The sequence below is a fragment of the Lucilia sericata genome, unplaced genomic scaffold (genome assembly GCF_015586225.1).
Source record: "Lucilia sericata isolate MDLA Ls3-8-SP2 unplaced genomic scaffold, ASM1558622v1 Contig000107F_arrow, whole genome shotgun sequence".
Taxonomy (NCBI): Eukaryota; Metazoa; Arthropoda; class Insecta; order Diptera; family Calliphoridae; genus Lucilia; species Lucilia sericata.
Window position 1 is genome coordinate 24,923 of NW_023994139.1, and position 21,032 is coordinate 45,954.

Genomic DNA, 21,032 nt, shown 5'->3' on the forward strand with positions numbered 1-21,032 from the left:
AAATTGATTTGCACAACCCTTATAAGTTTGAGCGACTATTTAGACTGGCAAACTTGAGCAAACTCATTGTGCATTTAATAAATCTGTTCACTGTTGTTCACTTTTGAATTTATGGACTTGAATATTCAGATTTTTAACATATTTTGTACAATTTTTTGTTAAAATAATTTATTTTTTATTTTTTGATTTCGTTTGACATCGTTGTAAAATGTTTATAAATATTGTAATTGAACAGAATTTGAACAGGGGTTTCATGAAACAAGTCGAATAAACTTGCCCACTTGCACAAATGGGAAACTTAAGCGTTTAAATGAAAACCCTTACTATTTATAATTGTCGAAAAAATCTTTTTTATATTTCATAAAAAGAATTTTTCAAAGATTCGAGCACAGGTTCGAAAGATTTTAAAAACCAGTTCCTGTGGCCCAAATTGTCTGTGTTCTGTAACTTTCGAATCGACAAAAAAATTCAAAAAATCTATAATCGTCTTGTTTAAAACAGGGCGAACAGACGTAATTCAAATATATTTTGGTTAATTGTAATGTGTACAGTTTAAAAATTATTGAATCACGCAACTAAAAAGTGGAAGACTCTAATATTTCAATGTTCTCGACTGGAGAAACGGACACTGATGACAATACAATAAAATGTTCGAACATTCGAAATTAAGTTCGAAAATTCGAAGTTATGTTCGAAAATTTGTTTATGTTTTTTAAAATAATCATTGGATCATAAAAACTAAAAAAATTTTGAAAATTCGAACTCGGCGTTCGAAAAATTTTTAAAGCAGTTAAAACTAGTTCTTGTAGTCCGAGTAATTATAATTTTTTTTTCAATTTAATGCTAATGAAATCGTCAATTAATTAGTCGATATATGTATAACTACTCCCATGTATGATTCCATGTAATATATAAAAAACCCTTCAACATTATTCGTTACTAACTTCATTTTAATTTAAAGTGAGAAATGTTATCAGCCTTTAATAATATAGTTACTTTAAAAAATTTACATATTTTTACAGATGTTTTTTAATTAATAAATTATTTTCTTAATTTGTTTGGCTGTGTGACGGATCGAATATTCTGAGCATTCTGTCTTGGACCATTATTTCCAGCGGTTGTTCCTTGATTAATTCTGTTATTAAAATTATTTCTATTAACACCACGTACGCGTTGGTTTGGATTTTGTGCACCGCCTTGACCTCCTCCTCGGCCTTTATTCATTTCTGCTCGATTTCTTGACTTAGTTTGAGCATCTTCTTTTACCATGTCAATTACTTCGTCTGGAATGCGGAGATATTTAATTGTACTGCCACGTATATAACATTCGGGCATGCGCCAGAACCGGTCACCGTCCTATTGAAAAAAATTAAAAAAAAACACCTCATAAATTGAATTTGATTCTTACCTTAGAAGTGCAAATAACGTCACGTAAATTAATATTCATCCAAGAATCACAACTAACCAAATGTCCATTATAAGTTTCTCCATTTTTTAGTTCCACGAGCTGCAAAAGAAATAAATGTTAATACCCCAGCAAAAAAGTGTGGAAAAAGATGTAGTATTTTCATCATAACTAGTAACCCGAAGTGCTTCAAGTTCGGGTGAAAACCCTATGAATTTTACATTAGCTTGTCATTGGAGAGATGTTGTTAATTTTTGACAACTTTGAAGTACATCTAATCTTATTTTTAAAAGCAGTAAGAATCCAATATTTGAATGTCAAAATTAAACCACATTCTTTCAATGACAAGCATCTGTAAATTGCATTGATTTTTCACCAAAATTTGATATATGTATGTATTTCGAATATGTTATTGGTAGTGAATTTTCTATAACTCTTTCCTCACTATTAACTGGGTTTTCATTTGTAAGGAAATACTTGGTTTATAAAATCGAAAAATATGTAATCACATTTTTAGATGTGATTAAGATGTCGTTTGTAAAGGATGACATCAATTATTTTTTGATGGGACGTTATTAATATTAAATATATGGGGTCATTTGATCGTTTCAGTTATAATAGCAGCAGTCATAAATTTAATCAACTACCTAGATTGTGGATATACCATTAGCTAACTTTCACATAAGTATTCTAATTTAATGTTTTATGAAAAGAAACATCATTTTATAACAGATTAGGGATTACATAAATTAATTTAGCTTTTTTTAAGTGCATAAAATTAACTTACAAAAGTATTCGAAGTATCTATCTCCCAGCAAAAAATAATTGATGTCATACTTTACAAACTACATCTTAAAATAAACCCAATATTTCCTTACAAATGAAAACCCAGTTAAAAGTGAGGAAAGAGATGTGGAAAAGTCATTACAAATAACCTATTTGTAGTACATCAAGATTTGGTGAAAGAGTAGTGAAATTTACATAAGCGTGTCATTAAGAGAATGTGTTTTATTTTTGACATCCAAATATCGGATTTTTACTGCTTCTAAAAATAAGATTAGATGTAGTTCAAAGTTGCCAAATGACATGCTGATGTAAAATTCATAGGTTTTACACCCGAATTTGAAACACTTCGGGTTACTAGTTGTGATGAAAATACTACATCTTTTTCCACACTTTTTTTGCTGGGGCTTATTTAAACTAGCATTATGAAGTAAAAGTCCTTTGGTTTTAATAACATCATAACAATAGTTCTGGCGTTATTTTGTCCCGTTTTTCATGCAAACGCACTCTTAGGTTGGTTTTTGTTGATATTGACGATTTATAAATTGTTTTTATAAATATGACCACAAATTTTGAACGGAGTTAAATCCAGACTTGAACTCTATTGAAAATTTGGCGGAGGAAGATACTGTAAATGATCCACATTTTCAAATCCCAAACTGTGTGTTTTGATTGTTTTTCTGATAAAAAATACATTGATTGGGTTGTAGTCTCATTTTGCTAATTCTGCTTTAAAATTGACAAGTACACCTTCTAGTCTATAATTCCATCAAAAAATTTAGCTGCCCAACACCGTGGACAGACACGGAATATAATTCTGAACCGATTGCGCTACGTGGTAAAAAAAAAATAATAAAAACATAAAAAAACGGAAAAACGGGAAAAAACAAAGTATTTTCAGAAAATTTAAATAAAACCAGGTTAATATATGTATACATGAACTAATTGCTAATAAAATGTTATAGAAAAAAATACCTGTAATAATAATACAAACTATTTTGTTTTATAAAAATCTTAAATTTTGAGTTTGCCAATCGGTAACAATTTACTTTAAAATGTAAATTTTTGATAGATATAATGGTATGTTTCCACTGGCTTAAAATCTGCTAGATTTGCGGAAACCTCTTCAAGGTGTTTCACTGAGCTTACTCGTTTTTGATATTCGAATTTTCGAACAAATTCTGTCACATTATTTTTTCATATCGACAATAAAGTTAATTTGATTTAAAATTACACATTAAAAATAAAAAATTACAGTTGTAAACGAATAAATTTATTTATTGAATGCTACAAATTTTAATATTATATTTTGTTATTATTTTTACTTCGAAATTAATTGTCACTTTTTCGATGAAAACATTCAATTTGAATGGATAGCCCAAAGAAGTATTTGCTTATCCTAGACACAACGCAGTGTTGCATAAGCAAATCTTGTTCGAAAAAATACATTTTCGATATGTTTTAAATCAAATCTGGTAGATTAACTAGATTTGGATGTGTCAAAAATGTATGGAAAATCCACATGATTTCAACTAGTTTTGCCCAAATCAACTAGATTTGCTCAAAACGCCTCAGTGGAAACATGGCATAAGGTGAATAAAATTTTACTAGCTCATAGAGCTACATAAATTTTTGACAAATGAAAAGATAAATTTGAAAATCCAAAAAATCCAATATTTTATAATTTTAGTTTATATTTATAATAAAAAAATCAATAAAAAATAAATACAAATTTTCTTGTGAAATTAGTGACAATTGCCAAAATTTCATGATAATATTTTCCACCATTAGAAAATTATATTTTACCACAGAACTTTGCTACCGTTTGGCACACAGCCTTTTATTAAAATAGACCATCGAATTCGTGCTCTACAACACACAGTGGGCAGAATGAACAATTTTTGGAAATAAATCTGGCATAGTTTGATCGGGATTAAATTTGACACTGACGTAGCCAAGGAGTATTCGAGTTTAAGTTATGAAAATGGGGCGGCGCTATGGAGTCTCAAAATAGGGACCTTCGACATGTAAAATGTTTAAACGCGTGCAATTTTTTTGTTTCCCATCCGATATCAAAGATTTTTATATTTTTAAGAATGACAAATTTATAAAACGTTGAAAATTTCATTGAGCTTCGTTAATAAATAAAGATTTTATTACATATAACATGTTTCTTGAGTTTCTAAAACTTAAATTTGTGCCACCTTACCATCACGATGGTTTGTGAAATAAAATGAATAACCTGAAATATAAAAATTGTATTTATGGCTGACTTCTAAAACGTCAGTTGCTTTGTATACGAACAAAGAACGGAGTTTTATAACACCGCAGTACAAAACATTGAAAATGCATACTGTTCCAAAACGTCATGGACAAGTATTGGGTAATTCCACAAACATTCCGACCACATCAAATTTTCATCCCTTTCGATTTAGTTATAACTCGAAACATACTCTTATACTCTTAATAGCGGTTTCTATGGCGTATAAATTAGATCCTTAACTCATTCGGTTCATATTTTATTGGCCTCTAAAGTAGAGCATCTCGGGTATTTTTGTTCAAAATTAGAAATATTGATGACTGAATAACTTTGGAACCGGTTATCCGATTTTAACAAATGATGTTTCGTTCGACAGGTCTTCGATTACTCGTTTTTGACATTTAATTAAAATTAAATGAAGTCCTGGTGCAAGGACCATATAGTGGAAAATGTCCTTTATCCTTGAATATCTTAAAAAATTATATTTTTTTTCTTAAGTTTTTTATGACAACTTATTGTTATTGCTATGTAAAAATTTTATAATTTATAAAATAAATTAACAAATAATAGATCAGAACAATTGAAAACCCATTTCTTCTCAAAATATACGTTTCACGAGGAAAAAAGTGTTGAAAACATTAATAGTAACAGTGGTTCCAATGATCAATTTGAAAAATGAAAAAATACATACATACATACATACATACATACATACATACATACATACATACATACATACATACATACATACATACATACATACATACATACATACATACATACATACATACATACATACATACATATATACATACATACATATACATACATACATACATACATACATACATACATACATACATACATACTTACATACATACATACATACATACATACATACATACATACATACATACATACATACATACATACATACATACATACATACATACATACATACATACATACATACATACATACATACATACATACATACATACATACATACATACATACATACATACATACATACATACATACATACATACATACATACATACATACATACATACATACATACATACATACATACATACATACATACATACATACATACATACATACATACATACATACATACATACATACATACATTTATTTTAAATAAAGAAAATAATAATAATATGTATATTTTAAATTTAACTATAAGTATGTTATGAATGAATTTCTTAATTATTTTGTTTTTTATAAGAATACTAGCTATACCCAGTGTGCTTTGCTACCCTAAAAGCAATATAAATAAAAAATCTTCTTAATAATTTTGAAGATTCTAACTGTAATGTTTTCCAGAGATGCATTTTTTCCGAACGTTAATTAAGATTTTAATGTAATCGGTGGCAAATTAAAAAAAATCTAAGATATACGAAATTTTGTATTTAATTCATATAGGGGGTGTCAAGACCCCATTGAAAGTCCGCCCGTTATTCTCTAAATGTTCACATTAATGTCAAAGTTCTTCAATTAAAATTTGAAGATTCTAGCTCTAATAGTTTCTCAGATATAATAATTTTCATATTTAATTTATATGGGGGCTCCAAGCCCCCCATGACGAAAGTCCGCTCTTTTTTCTCCAAAATGTTCAGATGAATATTTAAGTTCTTAGTGCAAAATTTGAAGAATTTAGTTCTATTAGTTTCCCAGATAAACCAATTTTTGTATTTTATTAATATGGGAGGTGCTGCTTCCCTCATGGGTAGTCTGCCAATTTATTTCCCTTAAATGTTTACATGGATGTTAAAGTTACTCGTGCAAATTTTTAATATTCTAACTATAATAGTTTCCAAGATAAACGAATTTTTGTATTTAATTTATATGGGAGGTGCCACGCCCCCTAATGCTAATCCGCCTACTTTTTGTCTTAAATAATTATATAAGATATTAAAGTTGCTCCGACAAAATTTGAAGACTCTAACTATTATATTATCTCAGATATACTAATTTAATATTTTCTTAATATGGGCGTATAGTTCCTTCCAGACATACAGGAAGAAACTGTGAAAATTTCAGGAAAATCGGTCCAGCCGTTTAGCAGTCTATAAAGCACAAACAAACATACATACATACAAACACACTTTCATTTTTATATATATATTTTTTTTTGTTTTTAGGCTTTTTACCTAAATTAAATAAATAAAATAGTTTCAAAAATTAAAATGGGTTCAATTTAAAAATTTTTCAAAAAGGTAAATCATACTTTCAGGTAATTTACTAACAGTTTAATTCTAAAGTGGACTTATTGCTTATAAAACTATTCTATAAATAACTATAGATCTGTTAAAAATTAGCAAACTTTAAATTAACTTTCATATAACTAACTTTAAGCTACACAAAAATTAGCAGACTTTAAGCTAACCTTTGAATAACTAACTTTAAGTTAGTTAAAAAACTGCTAACTTCAAGATAATTATTATCCCAGCAAAAAATAATTCATGTCATACTTTACAAACGACATCTTAATCACATCTAAAAATGCGATTGCATACTTTTCGCTTTTATAAACCAAACATATCCTTACAAATTAAAACACAGTTAAAAATGAGAAAAGAGATGTAGAAAAGTCACTACAAACAACATATTCGAAGTACTTCAAATTTTTATAAAAAACCAATGAAATTTACATAAGCGTTTCATTGAAAGAATGTGGTTTATTTTTGACATACAAATATCGGATTTTTACAGCTTCTAAAGATAAGATTAGATGTAGTTCAAAGTTGTCAAAAATCAACAACATCCCTCCAATGACACGCTAATGTAAAATTCATAGGTTTTTCACCTGAATTTGAAGCACTTCGGGTTACTAGTTGTGATGAAAATTCTACATCTTTTTCCACACTTTTTTTGCTGGGATATAACTGATTTTAAGTTAGTTGAAAAGTTATGCAGAGTCGGACAATTGACTACTGTCAATGACACCCCCAAGTTAAAATAGTTAGTTAACCTCATTAAAAATAATCTAAGAGTCACCCACAACTTGCTGTGAGAAAGCTATCTTATAATGCATTAAAAGTTATTTGAGTTGCTTGCAGGGTATCTACAACAACTTTCTAGTTTACATACATGTGTATTAAGAAGTATCTGAATATATGTATATTTTTTAAATGCTACCCACATACATGTATCTACAAATTCATTCATAATTATTGCCAATTATTGCTACATCATGATCCCAATAATTTTAAACAATAGATTTTACTTAAAATTCATCTAAACATTGAACAAATTTTGAAGGTACATATGTTGTACATTTTATTCATGTAGTGACTGTTAAAAATTTTTACTATTTTATTGTAACAAAATTTTCACCACTATTTTTTTTTAATGGTAGTTAAAATATGTTTCAGTACCACTATAGTGAGATAGCCGGCAGCACTTGGGGAATGGAAAAATAAACCTTGTTGGCAACCTATTAAACAATTGGCCGGTCAGTGGTCAATTATGCTGCTCCAGTATGGTCTCCTTCGCTGAGTGATACCCAGTGGAAAAATATTCAAAGCTGCCAAATTGCTGCCCTATGAACTGTAACGTGCTGCATGCCTCGGAACACGACCTACTAAACAGTTTCCTCCAGGGATGTCACTGGAGGAATCATCCCAACTTCAACATCACACAGTCGGATGCTCCCCCGAGGCATATCAAGAAGGACCTTCGTATATACGAGGAGAGCATATGAAAATATGTGCAGGATCCCTTGGATCGGAGTTCGTATAAAGCAGCTTTGAACGACCATCAATACCGCGCTTTCAGGTTACCGCATGAATGTCGTTATTGGTGGTCGCCCACCGCCCATAGGAGAAATAGAGAAGCCGAGAAAAACAAGAGTTGCTCTAGCACAACTAAGATCGGGATGGAACAACAGGCTCAGTGCCTACAGGGTCCCCATGAAACCCACCACATATTCAACTGTCCAGCCCACCCTACTTCACTTAGCCCAATGGATTTATGGACTAACCCTATTAAAGTAGCCCAATTTCTTTGCTTGGACCTAAATACAGAACCCTGGGATTAAAAATTGTATAGTACCCAGCAAAAAATAATTGATGTCATACTTTACAAACGACATCTTTTATAAACCAAACATAGTGCTTCAAATTCGGGTGTAAAACCTATGAATTTTACATTAGCGTGTCATTGGAGGGATGTTGTTCATTTTTGGCAGCTTTGAACTACATCTGATCTTATTTTTAGAAGCAGTAAAAATCCGATATTTGGATGTCAAAAATAAAACACATTCTCTTAATGACACGCTTATGTAAATTTCACAACTCTTTCACCAAATCTTGATGTACTTCAAATATGTTATTTGTAATGACTTTTCCACATCTCTTTCCTCACTTTTAACTGGGGTGTCATTTGTAAGGAAATATTTGGTTTATAAAAGTGAAAAATATGAAATCGCATTTTAAGATGTGATTAAGATGTAGTTTGTAAAGTATGACATCAATTATTTTTTGCTGGGAAACAGTTAAAAATGAGAAAAGAGTTGTAGAAAAGTCACTACAAACAACATATTCGAAGTACTTCAAGTTTTGATGAAAAACCAATGAAATTTACATAAGCGTTTCATTGAACGAATGTGGTTTCTTTTTGACATACAAATATCGGATTTTTACAGCTTCTAAAGATAAGATTAGATGTAGTTCAAAGTTGTCAAAAATGAACAACATCCCTCCAATGACACGCTAATGTAAAATTCATAGGTTTTTCACCTGAATTTGAAGCACTTCGGGTTACTAGTTGTGATGAAAATTCTACATCTTTTTCCACACTTTTTTTGCTGGGTACTTCTACGAGGTAAAATAATAATAATAATAAATAAATACAGAGAGATCTACGTCTCATTTAATTTGCAAATATTTTGTTTTATTTTCATAAAATCTTGGGAAATTGTGGTGGAGCTGAACACGTTAAAATAATTACACGAATATCTCTATATTTGACAAAAAACAAAGTAGTGCATAAAACTTTATTAAAACCAATTTACATCGCTAAGTTGCTATTAGTATTATTAATTACGCAGGTCATCGATGAAAAAACTTTTATAATTATGCTTTAATAATGCTCTATTTAAAATAAAGTCTACTTCAGTAGGAACAGATGGTATATCTGTAACATTTTTAAAAATATCTTTTATATTTTATTAATATTTTTACTTCGTCCAAATGGTCAACCTGCTACACAGTGGGAGAAAACCAATTTAGGAGAATATAATTCATATCTTCTTTATTTGTGATCTGATTCATTAGAGATGTATAGTGATATTTTAGACAAAGATGAATAAGAATATCGACTTTGGAATATTCTGTTTTAATACAGGGTGTGTATTCTTTTCGTATTGATAACTTTTTTGAAAACTACAGTATATTTCGAACTATGTGAGGTACCCAGCAAAAAAAGTGTGGAAAAAGATGTAGAATTTTCATCACAACTAGTAATCCGAAGTGCTTCAAATTCAGGTGAAAAACCTATGAATTTTACATTAGTCATTGAAGGGATGTTGTTCATTTTTGACAACTTTGAACTACATCTAATCTTATCTTTAGAAGCAGTAAAAATCCGAAATTTATGTCAAAAATAAACCACATTCTTTCAATGAAACGCTTATGTAAATTTCATTGGTTTTTCGTCAAAATTTGAAGTACTTCGAATATTTTGTTTGTAGTGACTTTCGTACATCTCTTTCCCTATTTTTAACTGCGTTTTCATTTGTAAGTATCCCAGCAAAAAAAGTGTGGAAAAAGATGTAGAATTTTCATCACAACTAGTAACCCGAAGTGCTTCAAATTCGGGTGTAAAACGTATGAATTTTACATTAGCGTGTCATTGGAGGGATGTTGTTCATTTTTGGCAGCTTTGAACTACATCTGATCTTATTTTTAGAAGCAGTAAAAATCCGATATTTGGATGTCAAAAATAAAACACATTCTCTTAATGACACGCTTATGTAAATTTCACTACTCTTTCACCAAATCTTGATGTACTTTAAATATGTTATTTGTAATGACTTTTCCACATCTCTTTCCTCACTTTTAACTGGGGTTTCATTTGTAAGGAAATATTTGGTTTATAAAAGTGAAAAATATGTAATCGCATTTTAAGATGTGATTAAGATGTAGTTTGTAAAGTATGACATCAATTATTATTTGCTGGGTAATAACGCCAAGAGCACGTAGTGCTTATGTTGACGATCAGAAAAGAAGTGTTTTTTAATTTATAAAACGTAAATTGGTGGCAAACAATATTTAGGTACTGTTAACGGTTTACTCGTTAGAATCTTCCAACAAAGAGGATAAAGAGGAGCAATAAAGAGGAGCATTATAAGATTCTAACGTTGTTATAAAAAGTATTACAAAAAAGTAGTTACATCAATTCTAACTTAAACATAACGGGTTCATTTTTTTACTTTCTAAGGCTACAAAAATATGGAGAAAAGTATTAACGGATAATAACGTAATCGAACAATGAATGTGGAACTCTATGGTGCTATTATTTTTCCATGAAGATGTACACCAGAGAACAGTAATGGGTGAAGAAAAATATTCACACCTTAAAAATTATTGTATTTTATTCAAACGTTCAAAATTGTTTCAACAAAAAAATTCAAATTTGTTTTTAAATAAAACAATTTGTACATTTTGTTTTGTTTTATGAAATCATTGCTCAATTCATTCTAATCAATTTGAGTGTTTATTCGATCGTCTCAAAAATGATTTTTTTTATCTATATACACCCAGCAAAAAAATTTTGAAGTTGTTAAAGAAGAAGGGATATTTTTATGATTTCTTTAGACAGTATTCTATTTAATGCGTTTTTAATACATGCCTAAATTCTAATAAATTTGTGATCAGTGAAGGCATGAAAAATGCACCCAAATTCACTCATGTAACTCCACTATAGGAATTGTAATATTTTACTGTAATTTGGTATTCTCTTAGGAGATTTAACGAAAACGTGCATTTCATACAATAAAGATTAAAAATGACATTAATTTTTTTATTAGATTTTTGTTAAAATTAGTAATATTAAGTCCATTAATAAGAACTCATTTAAATGACGAACTATTTTTGCAAATACGAACCCATGCATGCCAATAACACGCTAATGTTAAAATCATGCATGTTTCCCCTAAATATGAACCAGTTCATTATCAGTTCAACCCATGCATTTACTACTTTTTTGCACGTCTTTTTTTGCTGGGCATATATAAAATTTAATAGGTGTTTGTTTGTATGTATGTTTGTTTGAAGTCTATAGCCGCCTAAACGGCTAAACCGATTTTGTTGAAATCACAATGTGTTCCTGTATGCCTGGAAGGAAAAATAGGCTACTTTTTATTTTGAAATTTCAAGTGGGCGAGGTGCCACGGCTATTTACTAAATATCTATTAAAAGTCGTATATCTTGGAAACTGGTGCAATTAGAGTCCTCAAATTTTGCACGGAAAACTTTGACATCCATAAGAATATTTTTGGACAAAATGGGCGGAATGGCTATAGTGGGCGTGGCACCTTCCATATTAAGAAAATATGAAATCAGTATATCTCAGAAAATATAACAGTTAGAGTCCTCAAATTTTGTCGGAGCCACTTAAGTTTCAATATGATTATTTATGATAAAAATTGGGCGCACTAGCAGCAAGGGGCGTGGCACCTTCCATATTAATTAAATTCAAAAATTCGTTTATCTTGGAAACTATTAGTGTTAAAATCTTCAAATTTTGCACGAAGAACTTTAACATACCTGTAAACATTTTGGGTAATAAATTGGCGGACTACCAATGGGGGGAGCGGCACCTTCCATATGAATTAAATACAAAAAATCTTTTATCTTGGAAACTAGCAGCACTAGATTCTTAAAATTTTGCACTAAGGACTTTCATATTCAACTGAACATTTTGGGGAAAAAAGCGGACTTTCATCAGGGGGTGGATTGGAACCCCCTTATGAATTAAATAGAAAAAAATTTATATCCGTGATACTATAGAAGCTAGAATCTTCAAATTTTACATGAAGAACTTTGACATTCATGGGAACATTTAGAGAAAAATGGGACTTTCAATGGGGGGATTGATTAATTAAATGTTAGTTAGTTAGTTAGTTTGAAAGGAGGATGTATATATGTACATACATCAAATCCGAAGAAATACACCTAGGCCTCTATCGGGCCTGTTGTCCGCTCCTTAACCAGTGCCTCAGGTGGGAAACAACCCACCACCTCCGGTCTACCTATCGGAGGCAACGATTAATTAAATACAATACAATATTATTCTAATTTTAATTAATTAAATACAATCCCAGCAAAAAAAGTGTGGAAAAAGATGTAGAATTTTCATCACAACTAGGTACCCGAAGTGCTTCAAATTCAGGTGAAAAACCTATGAATTTTACATTAGCGTGTCATTGGAGGTATGTTGTTCATTTTTGACAACTTTGAACTACATCTAATCTTATCTTTAGAAGCTGTGAAATCCGATATTTGTATGTCAAAAATAAACCACATTCTTTCAATGAAACGCCTTTGTAAATTTCATTGGTTTTTCATCAAAATTTGAAGTACTTCGAATATGTTGTTTGTAGTGACTTTTCTACAACTCCCCAGCAAAAAATAATTGATGTCATACTTTACAAACGACATCTTAATCACATCTAAAAATGCGATTGCATATTTTTCGCTTCTATAAACCAAATATTTCCTTACAAATAAAAACCGAGTTAAAAGTGAGTAAAGAGATGTTGAAAAGTCACTACAAATAACATATTCGAAGTACATCAAATTTTGGTGAAAAACCATTGAAATTTACATAAGCGCGTCATTGAAAGAATGTGGTTTATTTTTGACATCCAAATATCAGATGTTTACTGCATCTATGAATAAGATTAGATGTAGTTCAAAGTTGTCAAAAATGAACAACATCCCTCCAATGACACGCTAATGTAAAATTCATAGGTTTTTCACCAAAATTGGAAGTACTTCAAGTATGTTATTTGTGGTGAAAATTCGACTTCTTTTTCCTCACTTTTTTTGCCGGGTATTTTCTCATTTTTAACTGTGTTTTAATTTGTAAGTATATGTTTGGTTTATAAAAGCGAAAAGTATGCAATCGCATTTTTAGATGTGATTAAGATGTCCTTTGTAAGGTATGACATCAATTATTTGTTGCTGGGATACAATATTATTCTCATTTTTCATAGCTTACATTAAAATCCTTATTAGCGTTCGGAAAAATTGGCGAACTTGCAATAATTTGCGTGTCACCCCCCATGTGTAAGTGTTTTTTTTATACCCTTCACCTTCGTGAGAAGGGTATATGTATATAAGTTTATCATTCCGTTTGTAATTTCTATAATAAAATTTTCCGATCCCATATTCTGGATCCTTATAGGTAGCGGAGTTGATTAAGCTATGTCCGTCTGTCTGTCCGTCTGTGTGTTTGTTGAAATCAGTTTTTAGAGGACCCCAGATATCGGCGAGAGCCAAATCTTCAATAATTCTGTTAGACATGCTTTCGAGAAGATCGCTATTTAAAATCAGCAAAATCGGTCCATAAATACCGGAGATATGAGCAAAAATCCGAGACAACCTCTGAAAATTTCATAAAAAAGATTATTTTTTTCATGCTTTGATATAAGCAACAACAACAACACTGCTTATTCATTGAGTATTCGTTTCATATGTTTGGATGGCTGTGAGTTTCATTGCCTTGTGTATATTGTTCTTGTTTCTTGGTGCATTCAGTTTCGTATGTTTGGATGTCTGTTGGTTTCATTGCGGTGAGTATTTTGTTTTTGCCTTTTTTATGAGTTTTTCGTTTTGTATGTTTCATTGCCTTGTGTATATTGTTTTTGTTTTTTGGTGTATTCAGTTTCGTATGTTTGGATGTCTGTTGGTTTCATTGCGTTATGTATTTTGTTTTTGTTTTTTGTGTATTTCGTTTCGTATGTTTGGATATCTGTTGGTTTTACTGCCTTGTCTATTTTGTTTTTGTGTGTGTTTATTTCGTTTAGCGTTGTTGTTGTTCGTTTTGCTATTGCCATAATAATGATATAAACGGGAAAATGAAATAAATTAAAATTTTATAGAATTGAATTTTTTTAAATACACTGTGGTGAAGGCACTCTTGTTTTTTATTTATATTGCTTTTAGGGTAGCAAAGCACTGCTGCAACAATTTTTAAACACTTTGACTCTTAATTTGGAAAAATAATTGCTTATAATTGCCAATAATGTGGTTAATATTGAAGTCTATCTTTGCGCTGCGTCGATAATGTATACAACTCTTTACAAATTTGCTCTAAAACTTAATATTGGTCATTTGACATTTTTAAAAGTAGTTTTTTCATGTCCATATACAATCATAACGTTCTGATTATATTCATTCATTTTTGAATGTTTTGATCACTGAACAATATAAAATGAAAATTATTGAAATTTGTTTTGTGAAAGCATTAAAACTCAAAAAGAGGACACAAAAGTGTGGAATGCTGCTTGCGTGTGCCGTTCAAGAAACATTTCATCATGATGTAATAAGTGCATCCTGCATTTCATTGTATTTTTTGTGGTTTTTCATTTCTACATTTTAAAGTTTTCCGATTTCAGTTCTTTTTTGTTTGACTTAACAAGGTAGAAAATTGTCAACTCTCCATACTGATTCTACCTGGTTATGGTTGTATCATGATTCAAAACCATATTTTTTCATTCAAATGTGTGAATAAAAAATTGTGTTTGAAAATACAATAATTCAAAAAGTTTTTTCTTTGTTTTGATTTTTTTATTCAAATGTATTGATTTGAAATACAATTTGAATTTAATTTTATTCAGTATTGAATTTGTTTGAATGATCAAAACTGAATAGAAATTTTATTTTGATTTTTAAAAACCCATTACAATGGCTTATAATTAAAGGAGCTATCAACACTATAAACCGCTTACATAGTGGTTAGGAAGACAGCGAAATTTTGGTAGGGTAACAAACCACGATTTTGCTTTCCATACAGAGTGTGTCGGTTTAATATATGTACATTCATATGCAATAGTTACTTGAACAATAATGATTTACTTACCATTGGGTGACTCTGTGCTGTTTTAAGAAGTGATAGCGGTAGCTGTGAAAAAATAATTCATAGTAATTTTTATATTTTGAATAATTCTTTTTATAAATTTACCATTTTTACGTTTAACTTTCCTGTAGCAATAAAGAAATAAACAAAATTTGCAACTTGATACAGGCATGGAAAACTGAAATTCTAAAATGGTACTAAACTCAAACCAAGGCGAATTCAGATAAGGTGGTGGCAGTTCTGCAACAACAACATTTTACATGTATTTATATATATAAAGTGTTCCGGAAGAGATTTTTTTTAGTTAATTACGTTATCTACACAATGTTAATATAAAATATAAAACAATATTGTTTAATATGTTAACATTTAATAGAAAAAAATATTTTTCCTAAATAACATATTTGTATACATACCAATTATGCCATTATTTTAATAAAATGATATTTGTTTACGAGATGCTTGGTATTTTTAGATTTTTTACATAAATAACTCAAAATATTAACGAAGTTTTTCTCCGTTTAACGGAAATTTTTAAATATAAAAATATAAACAATAACAAACTTTGACAGCTACATAAACCAGGCGAATTAAGAAAAAAATTATCAGCTGATTGAATAACACCACCTTATCTGAATTCGGCTTTGTACCAGTTTAGGCGTATATATTACAAGGTGAAGTCATTTTTGGGAGTTTGACAACGTTGGTTTTACGAGAGAATTTTTATTATATGGAGCAGGGTGCACTTATAAGGTGAAGTCAATTCAACAGCTGATCACTCTTTTTTTATTTGAGGTAGATACAACTGTCAAAGTACACCATTTAGAGTTGCCACAATCCGAAAAAATATGTACATCTATCTAGGGATTCATTATTTTTTTAGGACAAAAAATTAATAAATAAATTTTATATTCATTTTAATCCGTAGAAAATTTATGCGAAATACTCAAAAATTGCACAAACTATTTGTCTTAAATATGCATCTATTTTATCAATTATAGGAAACTTTTTACTAATCAATTGAGAGTACAAACATCCCACAATTGTAAATAATATAAATAAAAATCAATTGTCGTTCGTTGGTAATTGCATCAGTTGAGAACGGCTAGACCGATTTGGACAATTTTTTTACTGAAATGTTCGTCATAGTCCAACTTAGGTTTTTAAGGAAAGAAAAATTGACAACGCCCACTTTTACGCACACTTTTTTCGATTTATCTAAAATCGGAAAACGGCTGCACCGATTTGGCTAAATTTTTTAAAACATGTTCGTAGTAATCAAATTTAAAGTTTTACTGAAAGAATAATTGACCACGCCCACTTTTTTTAAAGCATTACAGTTGCACTTTATTTTGGTGTATAATTTGTGGCATAATGAATTTTTACAAAAATTGGATAGATCAGTATATTTATTGGTACAGGTTCAAAAATGCGGTAATTTAAGGCTCCGATATAGTTGCAAATAACTTTTATAGTTTTCATGTTATAACAGTCGTTTATATATCTTTTTATTGCATTATAGTTGCCATTTGCTTTGGTATATAATTTATTCCATAATATATTTTTAGAAAATGGCCAATTGGATAGATCGATAGAATTATTTTCACAGCTTTAAAAACGCGGTAGTTTGAGGTTCCGATATGGTTGCAAATAACATTGACAGTTTTCATGCTATGACAGTAATTTATGCATCATTTTAAAGCATTATGATTGCACTTTAATATGGTATATAATTTGTTGCATAATGTGTGTTTTTACAAATTGGTCAATTTGATAGATCGGTAGAATTATTGTTCTATGTTTAATAAACGCTGTAATCTGAGGTTCCGATATGGTTGCAATTAACTTTGGCAGTTTTCGTGCTAGGACAGTCATTTATGCACCATTTTAAAGCATTAAAATTGCTATTTGTTTTGGTACATAATTTATTGCATAATGTATTTTTAGAAAATGGACAATTGGATAGATCGGTAGAATTATTTTCCCAGGTTTAAAAAGACGGTAATTTGAGGTTCCGATATGGTTGCGAATAACTTTGACAGTTTTCATGCTATGACAATCATTTATGCATCATTTTAATGCATTACGATTGTACTTTAACTTGGTATATCATTTGTGGCAAAATGTGTTCTTCTAAAAAATTGTAAATTTCATGGATCGGTAGAATTGTTGTTCTATGTTTAAAAACGCTGTGATTTGAGGTTCCGATATGGTTGCAAATAACTTTGACAGTTTTCATGCCAGGACAATCGTTTATGCATCATTTCAAAGCATTACAGTTGCACTTTGTTTTGGTGTATAATTTGTGGCATAATTAATTTTTACAAAAATTGGATAGATCGGTATATTTATTGGTACAGGTTTAGAAATGTGGTAATTTAAGGCTCCGATATGGTTGCAAATATCCTTTATAGTTTTCATGTTATAGCAGTCGTTTATATATCTTTTTATTGCATTATAGTTGCCAGTTGTTTTGGTATATAATTTATTCTTCTTATTCTTATCTTCTTCTTCTATATAAATAAAAATCAATTGTCGTTCGTTGGTAATTGCATCAGTTGAGAACGGCTAGACCGATTTGGACAATTTTTTTACTGAAATGTTCGTCATAGTCCAACTTAGGTTTTTACGGAAAGAAAAATTGACAACGCCCACTTTTACGCACACTTTATTCGATTTATCTAAAATCGGAAAACGGCTGCACCGATTTGGCTAAATTTTTTATTTAAATGGTCGTAGTAATCTAATTTAAGTTTTTACTGTAAGAAAAATTTACCACGCCCACTTTTTTCGATTTATCTAAAATCGGAAAACGGCTGCACCGATTTGGCTAAATTTTTTAAAACATGTTCGTAGTAATCAAATTTAAAGTTTTACTGAAAGAATAATTGACCACGCCCACTTTTACGCTCACTTTTTTCGATTTATCTAAAATCACAAATCGAACATAAACATTTTTTCTAATTTGGACAGGACAACGTCTGTCGGGCCAGCTAGTTGTAAATAAAATTATTAAAACTTGATTTTATCATAGATATCTTAATTTTTAACAACTTTCCATGGTAGTGGTTTGGTCACATTTCTATAAAGATCATTATATATTTCTTATACGACAATAGTAGAGACCTACACGGTATTATAAGTTCCCAATATTGACTGATAAAAAATAATATATATATAATTTGTATTTTTGCTACTACATACTTACAATTTTGTAATCTAATACTAATTTTTTGTTATTTTAATTGATAATTTATTTACTTTTTTAATAAGTAAATAATAAATAATATTCTAACCCCCTTATTCACAAACAACATTTTTATTTTATAAAAGGTTTATAAAACAAAATTTCTATACAAAATACCGTTTATAAAATAAAAATTTTGTTTGTGAATAATTTTTCAATTCATGTATAATTTTTAATAAATTTTATCTTATAATACATATTTACTTTACGTGAAGAGATTTTTGGGCATGTGGGATTGTCTTTTTGTAAGGTAAATTAAAAAAAACACGGTGGCAACATGTAAATTTTTTGACAGAAGTATCTACTTTTGTTGTTTTTGTAGAATTGACTTCACCTTATAAGTGCACCCTGATATGGAGTTTAGCCTAAAGCCGATCATTGTTTACAATTTTTTATACATAGACTTGTATACAGGCTTAAACCGCACGTTTGTCAAACTCCATATATAAAAAATTGACAATCGTGCGGTTGCTCTCAAGTGCTGGTACCTTGTTAATTATACCGTGGGAATCATTTGATTTTGTGTGAGTGAGAAGGAGAATGAAATATCAATCATCTCTTTCTCTCACACACAAAATCAAAAGTTCCCAAGAAAACTTTGCCTATGTGAACCGGCACAAATAATTAGATAAGTACTGATATTTCCATCCCTGATGTATTTATATGTCAAAAGCTCAGAGTTGTTAATTAATATGGCTTACCACAAAGTAAATTAATAAAGTAGCATCACTTGAACAGCTGACTATTTTTTTTTAAACTAGATAAATGAAGCAAATTGTCAAAGTTTGTTTTGAAAATTGTTAACATTGTTTACGTCGCCATTTTTAAATTGTGTTTTGCTATTTGTTAAAATTTGTGAAAAGTTGAAAACGTGAATTAAAAGTGGTTTTAAAGTAGTTTAAAAGTGTAATAAATTGTATAATATATAATAATATAATTATATCGTTAATATTTTTAACTTAAAAGTAATATTTTTTATTTATGTTTTGTTCACATTGTTGTTCAAGGAAATTTTATTTCGACACAATCTTAAATTATTCCAAAAACAAAATACATGTGGTTGTTGTAGATGTGTTGTACAACAAGAGATGTCGCTACTTTATTAATATACTTTGGCTTACCATAGGGTTCTATTGTAGGAACAATCGACTATCTTGCAAGAAAAAGTCGAATAATCGATTTGTAAATAAAACTAAGAGTAGAAATACAAACTTACGGATGCGTTTTCTGGTTTCAAGGGAAAATACAAACTAAATGGAGTGCGGGTGCCGTTTATTTTGTTTCGGATATCTTCTATAAGTTTTCAAAACTCAATATAAAAAATAATCGTCACCGTCACAAGAACAGTGACAGTCATTTGACCGGTCATTTGACTGGCACTACTGATGTATTATTTCTATCATAGCGTAGAACAAAGTTTCTATCAGTTTCTTAAGGCAAATGGACAAAACTGATGGAAACGTTTATGTAAATGTGATTTTTCTACTCCATTGTTCTTATGAATTCTATCAGCTTTAAACCATATTTGAGCTCCTAACTCTTTTGTTGTTTACTAACCAAGGATGATATACATATTAGTCACAATTGACTGATCATGCTTGATGGATATATTCATCACAGTTCACAAATAAAAAATGATGTATTATACATCGGTCATTGTTGACTAATCATACTTGATGAATATATCCGTCAAATCTGACGGCTATACCAATTTATAATAAAACACAATTTATTAATATTTTAATATATATATTTTATTAATATAGTAAATTTATATATAAGTTAACAATCTTTTCACCATTTTACATACATTGCAGAATCTGAAATCTTCTGATGCTCCTTTTTATTTGTGGAAGTATGTTGTCTGTAAAGAAATTCATATAAATATAGAAATATAAAAATAAAAAGTAAAATAAAAAAAATAAAATAAAAACCGGTTTTCGAATAGTTCGAATAGTTGACATTTGAAAAAACCGGTTAACCGGTTAGCCGGTTTTTCATTATAAAATAATATAATCTTAAGATTGATAATCTTAAGATTGATAAAATTTCAATTTGAATCAAAAAAGTTTAATAAAAGGTATGTTAGAATATATACTCTAGTTCCTGGACTCCAATATTTTTAAAATTTAGACGGGCTGTATTATTATTTACTTCAAAAATTAATTTAAGTAATCTTTGAATACAAAGCAAATAAAAGTATTCGAAACCGGTTTTTAAAAAGT

The 21,032-nt window shown here is 29.6% G+C and overlaps 1 protein-coding gene across 1 annotated transcript; it reads right to left on the reverse strand.

Annotated features, from left to right (window-relative positions):
• Nucleotides 1–929: 929 nt before the first annotated feature.
• Nucleotides 930–15,775, reverse strand: LOC119600213 (sm-like protein LSM4). Its single transcript, XM_037950309.1, has 4 exons — nt 15,666–15,775; nt 15,564–15,605; nt 1,409–1,507; nt 930–1,356 (listed from the first exon to the last, which is right to left on the reverse strand). The coding sequence occupies exons 1-4, from the start codon at nt 15,666–15,668 to the stop codon at nt 1,042–1,044; spliced, it is 459 nt and encodes a 152-aa protein (XP_037806237.1). The 5' UTR covers nt 15,669–15,775; the 3' UTR covers nt 930–1,041.
• Nucleotides 15,776–21,032: the final 5,257 nt, after the last annotated feature.

Excerpts from the sequence above, each read along its gene's own strand:
- LOC119600213 (XM_037950309.1), bottom strand. Across the intron at positions 1,508-15,563 it reads CAGCACAGAGTCACCCAATG|CTCGTGGAACTAAAAAATGG; the intron begins GTAAGTAAATCA and ends TTTCTTTTGCAG. Across the intron at positions 1,357-1,408 it reads ACGTTATTTGCACTTCTAAG|GACGGTGACCGGTTCTGGCG; the intron begins GTAAGAATCAAA and ends TTTTTTCAATAG.